Source organism: Peromyscus californicus, unplaced genomic scaffold (assembly GCF_007827085.1).
Source record: "Peromyscus californicus insignis strain IS unplaced genomic scaffold, ASM782708v3 Scaffold_14__1_contigs__length_90479793_seg_2, whole genome shotgun sequence".
In the NCBI taxonomy this organism is placed as follows: domain Eukaryota; kingdom Metazoa; phylum Chordata; class Mammalia; order Rodentia; family Cricetidae; genus Peromyscus; species Peromyscus californicus.
In genome coordinates this window covers 18052272-18073409 of record NW_026294436.1, presented here as the reverse complement: position 1 = coordinate 18073409, position 21138 = coordinate 18052272, and the positions used below count along the sequence as shown (strand labels likewise).

The following is a 21138-nucleotide window of genomic DNA, read 5'->3' as shown; positions in this document are numbered from 1 at the left end:
ACAAAATTCTAGGTTGGAGGGGGGAGATGGGCATGAAGTCCCATCCCTGGCTAAGGAGTACTTGGCAGTTTAGGTGAGTTTTGTAGTATAGGTCACATTTGTGCAGAGATTTGAAGGAGGTGAGAATTTATGCTTGTGGGAAGAACATTCCAGGCAGAGGGCAAACATCTTGTAGCAGAGCCCTGAGGCTCAAGTGCACTTGATGTGTTTGAAGACTTAACAGAAGTCAACTGTAGCTAAAGCAAAGTGATCTAGAGGAGATGGGGGGACAGTACTCTAAGTTGATGTCATGAAGAGGTGAGGTGGGGATAAAGGTTTGTAGAGGACAGAGAAGGAAGTGACTGAACATGTCATGCCATGTTAGGACAGGTTTTATTTTGTAAGCCCCTCTTGTTTTATCCCTGTGCTACCAGGTTTTACAGCTTTCCATTTCTGCTATCTTCTAAACTCAGTGAGGACTCTCCTTAACTGGGTGGGGCAGAGTGGATGACTATAAGAGAGGATACAGAGAAATCTACGCCAGCTCCTTAACCTGGAACCTTCTCTATAAACTGGTAGGAGTCTTCCCACCTTCCTCCCTGACACATACAACAAGAAAACTGCAGGACTTGCTTTAAACTCAACTTCGCCCTGTGTTCTACTTTAAGGCTCCAAATATTTATGATTTTGGCATATTTGGCATTACTTTAGTCAATTTCTGAAGGTGTTTACCACTGCTGACCCTCTTATTTCAGAGAACATCCTGAAATGCTTTGTCTGTACTACCTGCCTGATACTTCTAATTTTGGAAATGAACTTCCTAACAGCAACTCATTAAATCATCCTAAGTGAAAAGCATGTAGAAACTCACCCACAAGAAGTTGGCAGGTTGTGCCCATTGTTTCTTTTATCACTGTCACAACTTCAAAAGCATGAAGAAAGGATCCATCCGTTGGATAGTGTTGGATTTTATTGGGAGCAGCAGTTCTTGCTGGCATGATTGGACATTGTCCATATCTGGTCTAGTCTAATCCTCACCTTCTTGCCAAGTCTAAAAGTGTTGTGGTTTTCTGAGTGAGGATTAGAGTGTTTTATTTTTTCAGATGGAGATTTTGTCTTGGGTCTTGGATCCAATTTTCTATTGGTTTGGAGTTTGTGTTTTGTTTTAAGATAGGGTCTTGATGGAGAGTCCTTGCTGACCTGGAACTCACTATGTAGACCAGGCTGGCCAGAAACTTGTAGCAAACCTCCTGCCTCTGGCTTCTTCATTGCCAGGACTACAGGTGTGAGCCACATATCCAACTATTTGTTTTATTTTTTTTAAGAGCTGTTATTGTACTTATAAAAAGTTTCAAAGTGATTCTGAAACACTGACCACAGCCCTGTATATAGCTCAGTGGACTGGGGCTCTTCCGCCTGTTGATTGTGACCCCTTTGCAGGGTAGGTTATGAAGCCAGTTTCTTTGAAAACTCAAATCAGTTTTTTTTAAGCATAGAAAAAGTAAGAGTGACTGTGCACACCTGCATGTGCTTTGTTTTGTGTGTGTGCATGCTTGTCAGAGTGTGACACATACTGCTCATTAGGGGGTTTGATTAGAAAGAGTTCAAAACGCCTCAGCTTGTCTAAAAGTTATATTTGCTTATTATAAGACTAAGGAAGATAGAAGTGATTGCCTTCTAAAGAATATTAGTTACTTTTCTGGCAACTATCAAAGCAATTTAAAGGAGGAAGATTTTGACTTATGGTTTCAAGGGATATAATCCATCATGATGGTAGGTAGCTCCATGGCAGTGGGAGCATGAGACTAAGAACCCCCCTCCCCACCTCTTGCCATCTCAGTGGCTGACACTCAACTGACTTTCTCCCCCTGCCCTTTGTTTTCAGTCTGGGGCCCCAGCTGATGGGATGGGGATACCCACTCAGGCCAGGTCTGTCCTTCTGAATTAATTCTCTCTGGAAACACCCTCACAGAGACACATCCAAAGATGTGCTGCACAATGCCTAGGTGTTTCTAAGGAAGTTGGGGAAATCAGAGTTAACCATCACAGAAGGTAATGTTTTGGTAAAATAAGAGTGAGTAGAACTTCAAATGACAGTTTTATTTAAAACAAAGAAGCTGGATTGGGTTTGCTACTCTTCTGTGAAAGTGGACATGATAGTTACTATGATCAACTTGACTGGCTTTAAAATCACCTTGGAGACAGTCTTTTATGAATATATGTGAGGGTTATCTAGGTTGTTGGCCTCTAGGCATGCATGCCTGTGAGGCTTTATCCAGACTGGGTTAACTGAGGTGGGAAGACCTGCCCACCATGGATGGCACAGTTCCATGAGCTCTTGTCCTGGACTAAGTAAAAAAGAAAGAGTATACTGAGCAGTCCTCCTCCCTGCTTCCTGGCTGGATGCATCGTGGCAGCTGCCTCAAGCTAAGCCCTTCCTCCACTAAGTTGCTTTTTGTAAAGTGTTTGGTCACAGCAATGTGACAAAGAATTAAGATAGTGGAAGATCCTGTGCCAGCCAGAGCACTATGCTATCCCGGTCAACAGGAACTAAGCTTGTTGTTTTTCTTTGCACAAAGAATTGTGCAATTTCCAGTGGGAACTCCCCTCTGGAGGTGGGGAGGCAAGAAAAGGAGAGGGGAGAAAGAGCCAGATATACAGAAATCTTTATTGTGAGTCTTTGCTAACCCAGGATCTGCACATAGTTAACTCTGAAGCTTTGTTGGAGTCTTCCAAAGAGTCATTGTTGACGACAGGGGAAGAACTTGTTTTCATTTATTTCAGTTCAGCATATACTAGTTCTGTGGTATGTTCCTGGGGATGTGAAAATAAGACATGGTCTTGGACTTGAGATGCTCCTAGCTTAGCAGGGGAAACAAATATAAATTGCCAATGACCTTCCATTGTGCTGAGTGTCATAATGGAATTGTTCAAGATGTTACAGAGGCGAGCTCATAAATAAGAGGAATTATGCTGTAAGTTTTTTTTCCCTGAAAACTGTGCCATTTAATAATGAAGAACTAGGGGCTGAAGAGATGATGACTCAGTGGTTAAGAGCACTTGTTGCTCTTGCAAAGGTCTGAGGTTCAGCTCCTAACAATAACACCCATGTCAGGTGGATCATAATTGCCTATAACTCCAGATACACATGTGGTGCACATACATATATGTACATATACTCGCACATAAACATAGAATAAAAAAATAAATCTGGGGCTGGAGAGATGGCTCAGCGGTTAAGAGCACTGGCTGCTCTTTCTGAGGTCCTGAGTTCAATTCCCAGCAACCGCATGGTGGCTCATAACCATCTGTAATGAGATCTGGTGCCCTCTTCTGGCCTGCAGACAGAACACTGTATACATAATAAATAAATCTAAAAACAAAAAAAACCAAAAAAAATACTGATCACACACACAAAAAAAATAAATCTGAACAAAAATAATAAAGAACCAGAATAGGGATTTCCTTTATACAGTTTGGGAAAGTCTACTCTGTTGAAAATGAAACTGAGATTTCTTGGGGACTTGGTTTTGTTTAGTCCTGTTGGGGTGTTGTGCTGGTTTGTGTCATTTACTCAAATTTATTCTGTTATTTTGTTAAAAGTTCAAATCAATTTTGACATAATTCTTGCCCAGAAAGTCTAGAGACAACTAAGATCATTTAAAGTAAATTTTCTTATAATGCCCTTTGAAAATATAAGCATATATTAGGGGCTTGAGAGTTTTTCTATGATGGAAACCATAGTACTCTGCTTTTATTTTCTCCTTGATCTTTAAAATCAACAGTAGCTTTTTAAGACATGTGAAATCATGACTAACTTTGCAAGAGTAACAGAAGTCACGTAATCTAATCAGGACTATAACTCCTGGCCCTCCAGTGCTAGCTAGTTAGATTGACTTCTGTCATCTGCGTTGGCCTAAGCCTGGTTTATGACTATGTGAACAGACTGAATCCAGACTTAAGCTTTAATGCTTTATGTTTGGTTTTAATTTTATTTAGTTCAGTGTTTTTTATTCTTAGCTGACTTGCTCTGAGTTATGTTCCTACCTCAAGCACATTCTAAATATGCCCATCTATGGATTTGAACAGAGGGTGTTCCCTCCCCAGCCCCCAAAGTGTGAAATAGTCAGGCAAAGCATTTTCTTGTCTTTTTCTGGTGGCTGAGTTAAAGTCCCTTCCACTTTCGTTGTTGAGGCATGTGGTTGAGACATAGCTTTTGGTGTAAAGGGGGTAGGCAAAGGAGAAATACCACAGATTCTCAGATGAGGAAAAAGAAACCTAGGCCTAACTGGCCTGACTCATACAGTTTTCTTGCTGCTTCTGTAATACCTAACTCAGGGGACTGATCTGTTTGCAAGATTATCTAGCATGTGGTCATTTCTCAATACCTTTGGTTCACCAGGCTCTGTGCTTTGGAGGGGTTTATTTTATTTGGAGATGCAGGTTGAAGAAAGTCATTTGAAGTAGGTTGAAACCTTGACCTCTCCAAAACTAAAGTGGTTCATTGAATTTGGGCTCTCTGGAGGGAGTGCTTACCGTCTTTGAAAGCAGTTTGCCTGTATAACTTCTATATGTGATCTATAATGGCTTTCCATTGCTCTTAGGAACAGTTCTATGCTTGGTCAGACTTCAGTACTGAGGCCAGACCCCTGCCTTCCCTCAGTCTTCCTCCATTCATCCTCCTACTTAAAGTCTGATGTTCCAGTTAGTCTGAGTTTCTTTTATTATTTCAGTTCCTTTTATGTATCTTCCTGTCCTTTTCCTCTGGACCATTGAAATACACCCTTCCCTCTGGCCTAGGGAACTTCCCTGTACTCTTTTTCCGGGTAATCCCAATCCTTGAAGTCTGGCTTCTGGAAGCCCTTCCTGAGTCCTAGACCAAGTAGGTGTGATAATGCAGCATCCTTCTTTTCCTAATAATGAGCTAACATGTTGCAGCTCCTTCTTACAGTCTGTCTTCTCTAGAAGACCAAGTTATCTTGGAAGGCAGACCCAGGGAGTTGTGTGGTGGTATTGTGTTGCCCAAAATATTGTGCACCCTAATAAACTTATCTGGGGTCAGAGAACAGAACAGCCACTAGATACAAAGGCTAGAAAATGGTGGCACTCACACCTTTAATCCTAGCATTTCAGAGGTAGAAATCCCTCTGGATCTCTGTGAGTTCAAGGCCACATTGGAAACAGCCAGGCATGGTGACACACACCTTTTAATCCCAGAAAGTGAGCCTTTAATCCCAGGGAGTGATGGCAGAAAGCAGAAAGGTATATAAGGCGTGAAGACCAGGAACTAGAAGCATTTTGGCTGGTTAAGCTTTCAGGCTTTCGAGCAGCAGTTCAGCTGAGATTCATTCTGGATGAGGACTCAGAGGCATCCAGTTTGAGGAAAAAGGTATGAGCTGAGGAACTGGCGAGGTGAGGTAGCTGTGGCTTGTTCTGCTTCTCTGATCTTCCAGCATTCACCCCAGTAACTAGCCTCAGGTTTGATCTTATTAATAAGAACTTTTTAAGATTCCTGCTACAGAGTTGGTTAAAATGAGGATGTATACCATGTTGGCACTTCCTGGTATTTAAAAATTTATAGACTCTTCTCAGGATGATATAATCTCATGATGTCCCTCGGGAATTTAAGTGTTATCACTTTTATAAACTATAATAAAGATGTGAATTTAGGCAAAATTTCTTTTAAATCATTATTAAAATATTATGTATTTTAATTTTAATAACTTTCATTTTATATATAAACCAAATTTTTTATTTAGCATGTGATATACACTATTACTTTTTTTTTTTTTTGGTTTTTCGAGACAGGGTTTCTCTGTGTAGCTTTGCGCCTTTCCTGGAACTCACTCTGTAGACCAGGCTGGCCTCGAACTCACAGAGATCCGCCTGGCTCTGCCTCCCGAGTGCTGGGATTAAAGGCGTGCGCCACCACCGCCCGGCCCACTATTACTTTGAAATAAAGTGAGAAAAATCTTGGCAGTGGTGGTGCACACCTTTAATCCCAGTACTCAGGAGGCAGAGGCAGGCAGATCTCTGTGAGTTCGAGGCCAGCCTGGTATAACAGAGCGAGTTCCAGGACAGGCTCCAAAGCTACACAGAGAAACCCTGTTTTCAAAAAGAAAAACAAATAAACAAACAAAAAATGTTAAAGAGGGGGAGAAAATGTTTAATTTTAAAGATTTATTTATTTATTATGTATACAGTGTTCTGTCTGCATATACACCTGCAGGCCAGAAGAGGGCACCAGATTTCATTACGGATGGTTGTGAGCCACCATGTGGTTGCTGGGAACTGAACTCAGGACCTCTGGAAGAACAGTCAGTGCTCTTAACCGCTGAGCCATCTCTCCAGCCCGAAAATGTTTAATTTTAATATAAAGTTTAAGGAATGTGGAGAGTGAGTTCTAGGACAGCCAAGGCTACCCACAGAGAAACCCTGTCTTGAAAAACCAAAAATAAATAAATAAATAAATAAATAAATACATACATACATACATACATACATACATAAATACATAAATAAATACATAAATACATAAATAAATAAATAATGAGAAAAAATTTGATTTGTAAAAATTAAAGAAAATAGGATATGCTTGGTTTGGATCAAATACACATTAATATACTTGGAAATTAAATTATTTGTTCACATGTTTAAAAAGTTGTAACTACCATTCTGTTGCTGTGGGCTAGTGGAGGGGCAAGGACAAGATGTTTTCTTGATGGTACCTGTGTCTTCTGACTGACAAGGACACTTTTTAGATTCTCATTGGCCTCTGTGATCCTCTGATTCTGGTAATTATGTGTTTAGAAAGTATAAGCATATTTAAAGTGACAATTTTTTTTTCTACTTACCACCGCAGACCATCACACTCATACATTTGCAGGATGGTCACATGCTGGATTCTGGTAACAGACTAATGAAAGACATTGTTACAGAGGGCTGTGAAATTTAGGAAAACCCTTGCTATTTACTGACTGGGATTGTGTTCATGGTGCTTGGCTAGCCCTGGGGCAACTGAAACTTCTGTTCTGGTAAAGTTTCCCCCTAAAAAGATTCCATTAATTATGAAAAATGCCCTGTGGACATATATAATGAGTCCTTTTGTATCTATCATAAATAATGGAGAGAAAACATTTGCCAGAATAGAACAGAGCTGACTAGATAATGCATCTCTCCTTTGAGTTTTTGTGGGGTTTCTTTTTAAAAGATTGATTTTTATTTATGTGTATAAATGTATGTGAGTATATGCTTCATATATGTGGGTTTCTGCAAAGGTCAGGAGAGGATGTCAGACCTCTTGGAAATGGAGTTACAGACCATTGTAAGCCACCTCCTGTGGGTGCAGAGAACTGAACTCTTCCCTGATCTGCTGGACCATCTCCCCAGCTCTTCTTTTCTCTTTTTAAAAGGAATAGCTATTGGCTTTTTGGGGGTTAGGGAGCAGTCATGATAGAAAGTCTTGGGGAAGGGGGGGGACAGCAATAAGTCGTCCCAAGTCTCCTAAAGTTAAATTCAGACTTTTTGTATGTTGGTTACTGTGTCACCATGGGGCTTGTGTCTAGTCAGAGGAGAAGACAATACCTAGATTATAAATACATATAGAAGTTATGGTGGAGTAGAACAAAATGAAGGTAAAGGTTAGTGTTAGGGATCTTTCAGATGGAATGGCTGCTTTGAGAAGGTGACTTCTAAACAAGAACTGAAAAGTGAAGGGGCTAGCCATGCAAAAGTTTGGAAGTGTGCTTCAAGCTAAGGGAAATAGAAAGGCTTCCCTTAGCTGACATAAAGTGGGCTTGGCACATCCTGTGACCACCAGAGAGGCCTGTGTGCCTAGGGGTCTGTGAGGATGAATTCCAGAGACTGGAGCAGCTGAGCTATGTGTTTAGAAAGCCTTCACCCTGTCTCCGGTGGGAAGCCATGGGAGGGTGATGAGTAGAGCTGCCCCATGTGTAGAGTGGACTGCAGAGTAACAGGGGTGGAGAGTGAGGAACCAGGTAGAAGCAGTTACTCAGAACAGAGGAATGTCAGTTAGACTTAGCATGTAAGCAGAGAGTGGGCTAAGGAGAGGTGGGGTTCAGGATGCAATTTGAAGGCAGTTTGAGTTGACAGAATATGAAAGAGAGAAGACTCAGCAGGAACTCTGAAGGTTTTTGGTCTGGTAGGTAAAAGAGGTGCCATTCTTAGGTAGGAACCAAGAGGGGCAGTGGCCAGGAGCTATGTCGAGAGTTTCAGTTTGGGCTTAAGTTGTGGATACCTGTTATAGAGTTAAGAAGAGATGGTAAGTCTAGGAGGCTGGAGAGGTCTAGAGTATAGATAGAAATTTGGAGGCACAGGAATGAAAACAGTATTTCCAGAAGCAATTGTTTGGAATAATTCTTGTCAATGAAGATTTCTGTGCCTTATTCAAGTTGAGAGTGAAGTAATGAGAAAAAGGCTGTTAGTCACCTTCTTTGAGGGAGAGTACTTGCTGTTTTCTAGTTTACTAAAAGTAGCTCACTGGTGTTTCTTAAAACATCAACTACTCATAGATAAGGACTAGTATTAATTCTCGAAGGACGTGGCATCACATGTAGATTGAATGTAGTACTGTGTCTGTAATCCTCGAAAGCCACATGAATGGCCAGGCCCCTCCCCCAAGAGGGATGTGGTATCACATGTAGATTGAATGTAGTACTGTGTGTGTAAGCCCCGAAAGCCACATGATTGACCAGGCCCCTCCCCAAGGACCTCCAGCTGCCAAGTTTCACCCACAGAAGACTCTTAACTGCCCTAATTGCTGGACCCAACCCCCACCCTACAGAGTAAAAAGCCCAATCTCTGGACATGAAATCCCACCAATCTCTACCCTGAAAATTTCCACCCCCCTCCCAAGAATCTCTGTATAAGCCCTGGATCCCGTTCAGTTCTCTGTTCCCTGCTGTTTCTCGCCACCCTCCTGGTTTTTTCCCTCCCAATAAATCTCTTGTGTGAGGTTTGTTGTGTGGTGTGACTTTGGTATTCCGTAGCTCCTGACTGCCAGGATACCTTTCCATCCAAGCTGTAATGCTTATAGTGTCACCCTCCTCTGCTTTTACAGCACTGTGCACGTCCTCACTTACTTGTATTATTTCACTTTACTGTAGCTTTTGTTCCCACTCCCTTGCTAACTTTAAGGGAGAATTTTTGTCTTTGTAATCTCAGACTACCTGGAAGGCACTCAAATGTTTGTGATAACAGTAAAAATGAATGTTGGCTTCAAAGCTTAGCCACTGGAGTTCCAGTTCTGAATCTACAACTTACCAGCTGTGTGGGCCTCACCTGTCCCCTCACTTCTCTGGGCTTTGGTTTTCACTTCTGTCCAGCCAGGATTTTTAAGAGCCCTGGAATTAGGAAATTTGTAGAAAGGCACATGAGCAGGGTAAAGAGCATGACTTGGCGGGGCATCCAGCTTTGCTTCCTGGGGATCAGTTTGGAGAGGAACTGATTACTGTTGGGATCAGAAGTCTTGGTAAGAAATAATGGGGTGGCGCTGATGAAAGCCTTGATTGTATTCTTATACAACACTTTCTGGAAGGTACTATGAATCAATATTCTTGAGGTAGCTGAGGTGACATCATATGTTTGCGAAAGGACTAAAAGAAGGGGAGGTAGATTTTGTGGGGACTGGCAGTCAGGCTAGGTTCCCCCTGGGAAACGTGCTCTAATATTACATTTCATGTTGGCAGCAGCGCCTGTGGGAATCACAGCACCTGTCTCCAAGATGCCAGCACACTGAAAAGGGAAGGAGAGACCTGTGTGACTTTCCTAAAAGAATCTATCTCTTTTTTTCTGACCTGCCTTCCTGCTCCAGTTTTCTCCTTAAATGTGTGGTATTTATGACTGAATTAGAGAAAGTTCTAGAATATGGAGATGGATTTTGGAAGGCAAAAGTAACGAGCTCTTATCCTAGGATTGAAGCAATAGGGAACACAATCCCCATCTGAACTTCGATGAATTCACCAGGTGTTCTCTGAAGTGAGGACAGTTTCCAGAGGACTGTCTCATCTGCACCGGAAGGTGTTATCATTTAGAGTGAGGCAGGGCCTTGACTATTTTTGCTAAATGATCAAGTATCTTCCAGTGATACCCGTATTGAAACCTGGCAGCAGCATCTCTTCTAAGTAAGATAAAAATCTCCTTCTAACTCTCAAGCCGTGTAGTTAGTGTGTCTCAGCTGTAACCAGGCACGGACAAGAAGGAAGAACTGCCCAGGGGAAACTGTTGGTTATGTCTGCTGATCCTGAGTTTGAACATAAAGCGTTCATTGCCATGTTTTGATCTGACATCCTCTGAAAATAGTAGAATAGTGGTGTGCTAGCCGGTGGAGTTTAGTGTCATGGCTGAGCCTGCTGACCAGACACACTGCTTTAATAATAATCAGTGCAGAGTTGATTTAACCCTAAAAGTAGAGAAATAGAAACCAAGGATTCCTTATGGTGTCTGGGGCCATTTCCCTGCCTGTTAGTTGGCAGAATGGTACTCAACAGAACACATTTGGTGGAGTTAAAGAGTGTGTGTGTGTGTGTGTGTGTGTGTGTGTGTGTGTGAGAGAGAGAGAGAGAGAGAGAGAGAGAGAGAGAGAGAGAGAGAGAGAGAGAGAGAGATCACATACTATAAAATTCACATCTTTAAAGTAATTTGGTGTATTTTCATAAACTCACAAAACTGTGCAAAAGCAAAACAGCAAAGTTAAATTTTGACTTGAATCAATGAATGAAATAGCAAAGGCCACTCTTGAGTATTAGGAAACTTGTTTAAAAACTTTGGTCCTTCAAGAGAAGCAAGTTTTTTTTTTCTTGTATCATTTTAAAATGTGGTAGAAAATAGTCAACAGACATTGAATTTTTCTTAAGATTTACAGTTTGGTTTCTTTCTGTCTTGGGTACATTTAACTCTTAGATCTTCACATTGGAATTTACTTCTCTGGGTTTGTTATATAGTAAGGAATATTCAAAGCAAAACCCAAAAGACTCAGGTGTGAAGGGGGGAATCCCTTGTGGCATTCCTCCCTTCACACAGCTCATTCACGATGACCTTAGTACTGTGGTACTTTATGGCTAACCAGGGAAGCAGTCATAGCTCAGAGACAACTGCTTTTATAAAGTAGAGCTTGGCTTCTTCCCATAATTCTAGTGAAAGAAGCTATAAGGGCCCATCATCTCCTAGAACTTCTCTGCCAACTCTAAAAGAGACTTGTGACGTCTTCTTAATTTGGTGTGGTAGAACATGATGTGAATAGTGTGTCTTTGAGTGTGTTCACAAGCCCACATGCATACCCACATGAGCACACAGAGAGCTTTTGAGAAATTCCCTGTGGTTTTATAAATCGCCCCTTTTTCTTTCTGCCTTATGGTCAGCCAGGGTATGGCGGGGTCTCCAGCCTGGGCACATGGCCCAAGTGTGCTGACAATCAGTACCTATTGTTTCTTTTTCCGTGTGTGCATGGACAGAGGCTGGCCCAGCTGCCTTGTTGAGGACCACTGTTTGTTGTAACAACAGCAGCAGTACATTCTACTCTCCACAGAACAGCCATTCTGTCCTGGAGCAGTGGGCTAGAATCCTTCTTATTGCCTTCTTCAATGTTCTGGGAATGATAACAAAGGAGAGACTTCCTTCTAGGCATGTTGTAGGGGAGGGGTGCCATATCACAAACCAGGAACAGGTGAGGGGGTGGGGATATCATTTTCTCCCCTTCCCTATCCTTTGTACTTATTGAATACCCCAGGATGGGCTCATAAGCGAAAAGAAGGACTTTCTTTGACACTTCCATGGAGAACAGATTTAGGATGTAGGGAAGGGATCCAGCCTGGTTGTGGATTAGTCAAAATACGGGCTAACTTGTCCTAACCTAAACTTGATCCTGGGACCCTGAATCATTCTTCAGCAGGAAGACAAAGTCAAAGTCCCAGAGAGTAAAAGTCCATGGTCGCCGATTTACCCCGAAATGCTGTCCTTGGGGGGTTGCCTTCTCACTGCTCTGACAAGTCAGATAAATAAATGTGAAGTTAGCTTTAGTCCCGTCTTAGTTGCCTTTCCTGCTTCTGTGGTAAGATATGTGACAAACCATTTAAAGGAGGAAGGGTTTATTCTGGCTGCCCGTTGGAGGAGCAGTCGGTCCTTTGTGGAAGGGAAGCTGAGGCAGCAGGAGTTTGAAGGAGCTGGTCAGTTAGGCCTGCAGTCAGAAGAGAGCGTTGAGTGCTTGGCTTGTTTTCTCACTACCGTATTCAGTTCAAGACCTCAGCTCGTGCAATGGTGGCATCCGCAGTCCGGGCATCTTCCAACCTAAGTTAACCTAATGTAGGTTACACTCGGAGTCGATAATAGATAGATTCCATCAAGCATTAACCACCACGAGCCCTATTAGCACTGTCTTAGAAGGTAGTAATGGGAATTAAGTGAGCTGTAGTGTGTGTGTGTATCCATATAATGTGTTCAGTAAACACACGCCCTTTTCTGCAGGATCAAGAAGAGGATGCAAGAAGGGACACAGCTCATGCTATACTCCTCACTCACTGAGAAGTCAGCATGGAATCCCATGCTGGTTGGAAGTGTACGGGAACTTCTAAGACACATTACCATATGCCACAGGTGGCCCCTGTGGTGTACTTATTTCATGGATAGGACAGTTTCAGAACAGCCTACTTGAATGACATTCCTATCATGGGGCTTTGTCTATAGTCCCTAGAACAATCTTGAGTTTTCCTTCTGCATCCCTGGCTAGGAGATTATTGAGGTATAGTCTTAAGTGAGTTAGATGTGACTCAGAGGGACTTGATAGCCTCAGTGTACCTTCATCTCCCTTTACACCTTTGTTCCTGATTAGGCACCTGGACAGCCATTTTACTCTAAGAGATTATTCCTCTTTAATGGGCAGGTTTTAAGTAATACTGGTGACCCGTGAACGATCTCCACCCACAGTCTTCCAGTCTACTAGCAGTTCTTGCTAGCTTTTCATGAATGTGTACAAAGGGCCAGATGCCTCTAGGAATAATCATAACAAGGGCTTTCACCCTTAAGAGACCCAGAAATCCCACAAGAACCAGATTCCTGACATGACCTCTGTAGATCTCTTACACACCCACAGCCCTTCACCCCTTGTAATCAGACTCCAGAATACAAGAACAAGAGAGCTTTGATGAGTGATGAGGTAGGCAGCAGCTTTTCTGTGAAGCAGTCTGCTTGCTGGAAACAATCCTGCAGTGCTCAGTTTCAGTTCAGGTTGGGTTACTGCTGGGCTGACTAGAGATAAGGATGAAGATTGCTCTTAGAGATTACCTAGGGTCCCTTGCAAAGGACCAGCTGTGTCTGTCATGTCCTGATACCTGCCGAAACAGTGGCAATAAAGATGGGGATAGATTTTGGACTTCAGGTACTCGAAGGCAAACCCAGTACAGCTTTGTCAGACCTCATTGCTTTAAGAAAGGAGTGGTTGCGAAGTTTTCAGCATCGTGGCCCTTACCCCAAAATTTCATCTAGAGCTTGGGTGAAAACTTACTCCTCTCCTTCCCCATCTGCCAGTGCTGTGGGGAATGAGTTTGAGGCATGCATCAGGAAGGCATAACATAGGTATTTCAGCCTCAGGTTGGAGTCATGCTTGGAGGTGAGTGTGCTGGTAGAGAAAAGGGATGAGAACAGTTGTTCTATTTTGATGCTAATGGGGAACTGGATGTAAAATAAGCTGGACATACCCTGCGGGCCTACTCTGGGCCAGAAAGCAGCCCAGTGTTGGCAGGCTATTTGCTGTGAATGCCAAATCTCTTATCAGTAAAGCATGTAGTGCGTTCAAGACAGATCCAGTTGCAGCTGAAGCTGCCATTGCTGTGGTTCCACAGTGATTGTGTTGCTAGCCCTGTGCAAGGACTGGGTAGGAAATCTTCCAAGCAGGACTGTAACTGGACATAATTCTACCTCAGACAGAGCTGAGGCTATCAGGCCTCTGTGAGGATAGAATAAGTGAAATACCAGTAAAAAAGATCTCTTCCTAAGTCACTTACTATTATTGTTTTGCTACTCCTCCAGCTCTAAAGATAGCTTCTTGAAGATTTACATTCGGTAATATCGGAAACTGGGAAACCAATTGACCTTGAATGTGATTTTCTAGATGTCATCGTACATGTTTTGTTCTTGGTTGCTGCCATTTGACCTTGAAAAGGCATCTTTCGACCTCCATGAAAGTACAACGATCCTTACCCTGCTTCATAAAGATACTGAAAAACATTTTAAAATACGAGGAAAAGTGTTAAAAATAGTCATTTGTCTGGCTTTGAATCCCAGCTTACTGGGATTTAATAGTTTGTCTTCTTTAAGACTCAGTATTCAGTCTTTGAAATGGGGGTAACATGATTCATCTGATTATTCATTTGGGCTCCTTGCCAGAAAAGAACCCAAATTCTGGATGGTGTTAAAAACAGTAAATTACTTTATAAATATTTAGCTTTGAATATTAATACAACTTATTCTAATGAATTGAACAGATTCTTGGTCACAAATGGTTCTCAGTGGTCCAGAAGGAGTTGGAGGTACCTCATATCATATGGCCAGTTTCAATTGTAGGTTGTTTTATTAAGGGCTTTGATATCCCAGGGTATAGGGAGCAAGTGAATGAAAGGGAGGTAAGTACCTGTGTGTGCAGTATATATTTAGAGCTGTCTGTCTGATCACATTTTTTTGTTTTCTTGCAGAGATCCGGGCACAGCTCACAGAGCAGATGAAATGCCTAGACCAGCAGTGTGAGCTCCGGGTGCAGCTGTTGCAGGACCTGCAAGACTTCTTCCGGAAGAAGGCTGAGATTGAAATGGACTACTCTCGAAACCTGGAGAAGCTAGCCGAGCGCTTTCTAGCCAAGACACGAAGCACCAAGGACCAGCAATTTAAGTAGGGACTTCATGGCAATTGCTTTTAGAAACTTTGAGAGTGGGGTCTGAGGTGCAGGGAGGCAAAGGGCACCACTTAGATCCAGGTCGCTTCTTGAGTCTGCAGCTTCAAATTTGTTGAAAGCCCTCAAGAACTCTTCCTTTTCCACATCAGTCTTAATGGGCAATTCTTTATCTAAGAGAGATCAGAATATATGGAGAGCCAAGCTAATGAATTTTACAGCCTTTCCTGTATGTCAGCCAGTGGTCTAAGGGGTGTGTGTGTGTGTGTGTGTGTGTGTGTGTGTGTGTGTCTGTGTGTCTGTGTATTAGCATATATGGCTAATAATAGGTTTACTTATGACATTTATACATGTATGTAATGTATTTCAATTATATATACTTCTTCTACCACCATACCATCATACTACCCTCTCCTGCTCCCTCCCACTCCAGCTAATTCCTTTTGTCTTCCTAGCTAGCCCCAAAGGGAAGATAGTTGAACATTCTTCCAACTAATATCCATTGCACATCCCTTGAACTCCTTCATAGTGCCTTGAGATATGTCAGAGAGTAAGCATTTCCTTTCCATGTGACCTTTTAATTAGAATGAGGAGATGGGCAGTAAACACATTACAGTCTAGTAATTTGAAGTTGGAGTGAGTACTGTGGAGGTGTAATTCAGGTGATGCAAGGACCTAGAAAAGGGGGCCATTTCTACTCTCCTTTGACCATTACTTTGTGCTTGATTTATTCCAGCTTATTCCTGTCTTATCTTATCCTAAGTAATAATCCAGTTGTTAGCTCCTTTTAATGCCTACTAGGTACTGTGCTCTGTACTGGTTCCTATGGGAATAAGATAAGCTTTGAAATGCTTGGTTACCAAGGAAAAGAGCCATGCAAACTATATAGGAAAAGGGGCTTTAATAGAGATAGGAGAGAAAGGATATTTTAAAAAAAACAGTGAAAAACAAGATTAAGTAAGTAGAATGTGTCCCAAAGGATAGTGCTTTGATAGTAAGCATAGAAGTTCACATTTGACATGCCCCATAGTAATGAGCCTTTGAAGATACTGTGTTGAGACAGACACAAGGAAAAGTATGAGCAAACCTATATAATTTTTTTTTAATCCAAGAGAAGGATGTTAAAGTTTGTGGGTAGTGCATGTAGAATTGGATCATCATATAAAAAAGAGCAGTAGGGATGTATTTTGTTAGTTGGCTTTCTGTTACTATGGCCAGATAATTAAGATAAACTGTAAGGAGGAAAGTGTTTTTTGTTTTTTTGTTTACCTCATGGTTCCAAAGGTTCTAAGTCCATAGTTGTTTGATCTGATTTTTGGGGGGCCTGTGATGTTACGTGGCATGGGGAGGAGGAGGCAGGCCTGTTCCTTCATGATGGTCAGGAAGCAGAGAGAGGATGGAGCTAGGAGTCCATCAAAGACAGTCCCCGAATATCCTGACCTCCTATTACTAGGTCCTACCTCCTAAAGGGTATGCTGTTGTCCAGTAGTACCACAGCAGTAAACAAGCCTTTACCACACAAGCCTTTGGTCAATCTTTCAGCCTATAGGATAGCACTATTCAAGAGGTATTTGAGAAATTAAACAGGGTTGGATAACTGATTAGATAAAAAGAATCTCAATGGCTAGAGGTGACCTGGTGTCTCTAACTTGGCAACCAGAAGAATTGTGGTGTCCTTTAGAACATGAAGGAATGGAGGAGACAGGTGCTTTAAATAGCAACTCTACTTTGAGCAGTTGAGTTTGAGGCATCGTAAAGATGTTAGGTACCCAAGTTGAGATGTAGTACTGCTGAGCTAAGTGGTTTTGAGTGGGGATACCTATTAAAGTCTTCAGTGTAAACAATATTGTAAATGTAGAAGAGGGAATAGTGGGATACCTATTAAAATCTTCAGTGTAAACAATATTGTAAATACAGAAGAGAGAATGAGAACCAAGAGTCAAAAACCTAAGGCTTAGAAGACCTCCTAGTGTTGGGAGGTAGTAAACATTCCTGCTAGGAAAAGGGAAAGTATCTAAAAAGAATGAGAAAAGGAGTCAGTCTTCTGAGGCAGGTAAAAGCTGGGAGGATACTGTGTCTCAGGGAGCTAGAAATGTTTCCAGGACAGCTTAACCTAAGTAGTGTAAGCAGTTTCTTACTAACAATTTTGGGCTCAAGGCGTTCTGAGAGAAGCAAAGCAGAGTAAGATGAGTTCAAAGGCTGAAGGGACAGCTCAGTGGTTTAGAGTGCTTGCTGCTCTTGAGAGAGACGCCAAGTCGCTTTCCTAGACCCACACCAGGCAGCCCACAACCATCTGTAGCTCCAGCAGTCTATTGCCCCCTTCTGACCTCTATAGGTACTGTATTCATTTAACACACACACACACACACACACACACACACACACACACACACACACACACACACACACACACACCTTCTTTAAAAAGAGCCTGAAAACAAAAGCTTTCTTCTCTCAGGATGGAACATCTGAATTGCTGGTTTTTATTGGTCAAAAATGGTCACATAATAGCACTTTCTCATGGTATAGCTTACTACGAGAAGAGATGAGTCATATGAACAAATGCACTCAATAGGGATAAGATGGAGAAAAACTGAACAAGAGCTCCAGGCAACATCCTGTGTTCAGACTGTTTTATTCCTAAAAATGTCAGCAAAAATCAGATAGTTGAGAGTCTTCCAGTTTTACTTGGAATAAATGGGTTTTGTTCTTATAAATGTATATATGAAATTCTAAATTACATTGCATTTGGTGTTATTTAGCCTTTTGTACCTTTTCTCTCATTTTCTTCTCTTTTCCACAATTAAAGCTGTGCTCTACTTTCTTTAGTCCAGTGAGCATCTGAAGAGTCCACATGGCTCGCTTCTGCCTTGTCTCACGAATGCAGTGATGAGACCTCTACTTCTCAGTCGAACACCAGTGATGGAACCTTCTTGTTCCCATTTCCTCCTCGTTTCTGTGTTACAGAAGATAGCCAAGTGCTCAGATGTCTGTGTACTATAAGCATTGCTGTAGAAACAGCTGTGCTCCTGCCTTTTCTTTCTTCTTCCTTTTTTTGTTGGGGGGGGGCTAGTGAGGAATACATAAAAGGCATTTTAGGAATGACTGGTTTGGTTGAGATAGGTGTGGCTGCTATAGTAGACCTTAAGTAATAATAGCATCTACAAGATGGGTGTAGATTGTTCTGTAGATAGTAGTCTGTTCGCCGGTCAGGACAGTGTCAGGCTCCTTATCCCACCCCTACAATGTGTCCATTGCTGTATGGCCCGAAGTAGCTCATTGCTACCATGTCCCATTTCATCAGTTGGGAAAAGCAACATGGCAAGAGGGCAATATGTCTTTATTCTTTAAAGGTATAGTCTGGAAGTGGCACATACATGCCTTTAACTCATTACCCAGCTGGACAGAACTTAGTCACACGATTAAGGGAAGCTAAAAGATATATTTATTAACGTGGGTGACCTAGAAAGTAGAGTTTCTATCAGTAGAGAAGGGGAGAGATGTTGAGGGACAGTGTTTGTACCATTGCCTACGTGTCATAGTGTGTGGAGGACAAGTATGTGAAAGAATAATGCCCCTTGACCCCACATAATGCACATAAAATTTGTGATTTGTTCTGGTTGGAGGCCTAGGGAAGAACCCTTTGGAGCTGAAGTTCAATGGATAGGAATGGAAAACTGGAACTGCCAATGCTGTGTATTGTTCCTACATATTCAATATAATTAAGAGAATGCAAGAACTTGGAGAAGAATAAAGAGATGGAGAAGGAAGTATTTTAGATAGAAACTAGTGTTACCAACAGCCCAGAGGTGAGAAAAACATGGCTGGTGGATAACTTACCTGCTTTTCTGAACAATATGAATTATAACTATAATACTAAATAAACCTGGAAAAGTTGATAAGCCAGAAGATTACAGAGGTTTATAAATACTGGCCGATTGGGTTAGGGCTTTGTTATGTAAGGATAAAGGAGCCACTGACAGTTTCTGAGCAAGGAACTGAATTGTGTCCGTGCTTTAGAAAGACTAGATGAAAGGACATAGGGGGAGGTGTGGTAGTCCAGTGCGGCGGGGAGGGTAATATGAGCCACCATAGAAGTCGTGCCCTTGGGAACAGAAAAGATGGAGCAGAAAGTGAAGGCAGGAACCACCTGAGTCAAACAAGCTCGGACAGAGAACTCACTTTTTGGTTCTCTAAACTTCAGAGTAGGAAGTGTACTGTATCTTCATTCAGCCAGCAAACTGTAGCCTAATTTTGCTGACTCTGTGACTGGTCCCAGAATAGTTCATTCTCAGCAGGCACTTGTCACTTCCCCCAGAGCTGCAGCAGCTGTCGGCCCAGCAATGCCATGAATTTGTCTGCCTCTGCTGCCAGGAGAGCAGCTGCCAGCAGCAGCTCTGGATAGAGCCCGCTCTGGGATGTGGAATTTAGTCAACTTGGGATGGAGCAGGTTGGCCAGGGCTGAAGACAGGACACATGGATCCATCCCACCCTTTTCCAGGCCTGCCTCTTACTCTGGCTCCATTTCAGCCATTCATCCTAACCTAGGTTAGGATGGTTATTTTGGTACAGTTTTAAGTAGCACGTTTAGGAGCAAGTGTTGTCTAACTCCTTATTTTCAGCGTCTCTTGGAAAATGTCTTCCCCTGGAAGCCATTACCCTGTCACCCCATGACTGTGCTTTCTGTTGGCTGTACCTGTTCACCTTTTGTCCTTCCCACATGCTCAGCACAGATACCTCATTAAAGCCATGCAGCCTGACGCGTGCAAAATCCGACCTGATGGTTCCATTCCTCTGCCCCAGACAGTGAGAGATGCTACAGACGACTAGTGATTATTCATCCCACCTTCTGCTTTAAGATAGGTAGTATGGCCCCACTGTCCCCTGATTTTTGTCAGCCTTGTTTGATTAAAAGCAGAGATAAAATATTATGTGACAGTAGGAAGCCTTCTTATGGAAGATGCTTTTGCATTTTCTTTTTCTCTTTGAGGAGCATAAATGTATTCCTATTTGTTGTTGAGTCTTTGATTGTCTCTTTAAGTGGAATTTGTGTTAATATTGCCCCACAGGATTCTGAAGGGTTCTAATTAATAATGTGCTGGCTTTTCTTTTCTTCTCTTCTTTCACATGGGCTTGCTGTAAATTGCTTTTCAGCTCATTTGGTTTTGATCTCCTACTTTTATAACTAATGTCTTTGTTTTATTTTGAGGTAGTTTCTCTCCCCCACCCCCACCCCATGTGGAGTTTTAGAGAAACAGTATGCTTGTCTATTCTACTGTGTTCCTTACATAGACCTTATGCTATTTTATAACCTGTTATCAACATCTCTTTTTCTCCATCTTTTCCTTCTCCTTAATAAATATTTGTTGGACATTTTAAAATTATGTTCTAGACTCTTAGAGGAGGGAGCCCAAAGAAATTAAAGGGACCATAACTGAGGACACCCCCCCCCCCCCCCCCCCCCCCCCGGCACAAAAAAACCCCTAGTATTTTACTTTTGCTAACATTAAATTTGCAGGATCTGAAGGTGCACACATGGAAAGTAATTCTGCCTATTTGGCCTCTATGAGTTATGTTACTTTTAGGAAGGATACAAGAGAGCCTGGCCTCAGTATCTCATGAATCTCTGGTAGAGGGCTGGTTGGGGAGTTGGCTCAGCAGTTAAGAGCACTGGCCGTTCGTTCTTCTAGAGGACCTGGGTTCAGTTCCCAGCACTCCCATGGTCACTGACAACCTTCTGTAACTCCTGTCCCATAGGGTCTGGTGCCCTGAGGGCATCAGGCTCACATACGGTACACAGACATACACGCAGGCAAGGTAGTCAGACACAAAGAAATACAAAATAGTAGAATCTGATAGCTAGTCCCTTTAGCAGTCCCTTCAGGGAAAGACCAAGCGCCCAGTTAATTAAGAACAATTCCTGTCGAGTCTGTCTGTGTTCTTGGTCTTGGGCCTGGCCTGTGTGTGTGTGAAGGTGCTGGAGTTGCCTTCCTTCAAAGTCAAGTTCAAAATTGTCTGCTGCTCTCACAAGATGACATTGGGTTGAAAAGCAGAATCAGCTGGCCATGGACAGTGTTATAGCTCTGGCTGCAAGTGAGAAAATAGGTGGAGATCCAGAGAAAATAGAGATTCTCTTTGAGTATGGGATGACCAAGGAGGGCAGCAGTAGGAAAGTCAAAGATGCTGGAAGGAAGAACTCCCTGGCTTCCTGGGCTAGCACATCATTCATTCATTTTAGACACATTGGCAATTGTTTGTTTCCC

General features: G+C 42.4%; 1 protein-coding gene across 1 annotated transcript in view; it reads left to right on the top strand.

Moving 5' to 3' along the window:
• Positions 1-21138, top strand: part of Srgap2 (SLIT-ROBO Rho GTPase activating protein 2) — a 224989-nt gene that overhangs the window by 76749 nt on the left and 127102 nt on the right. Inside the window, 1 exon segment of the mRNA XM_052736861.1 lies at positions 14682-14874. Within this exon segment, the coding sequence (XP_052592821.1) occupies positions 14682-14874 (193 nt within the window).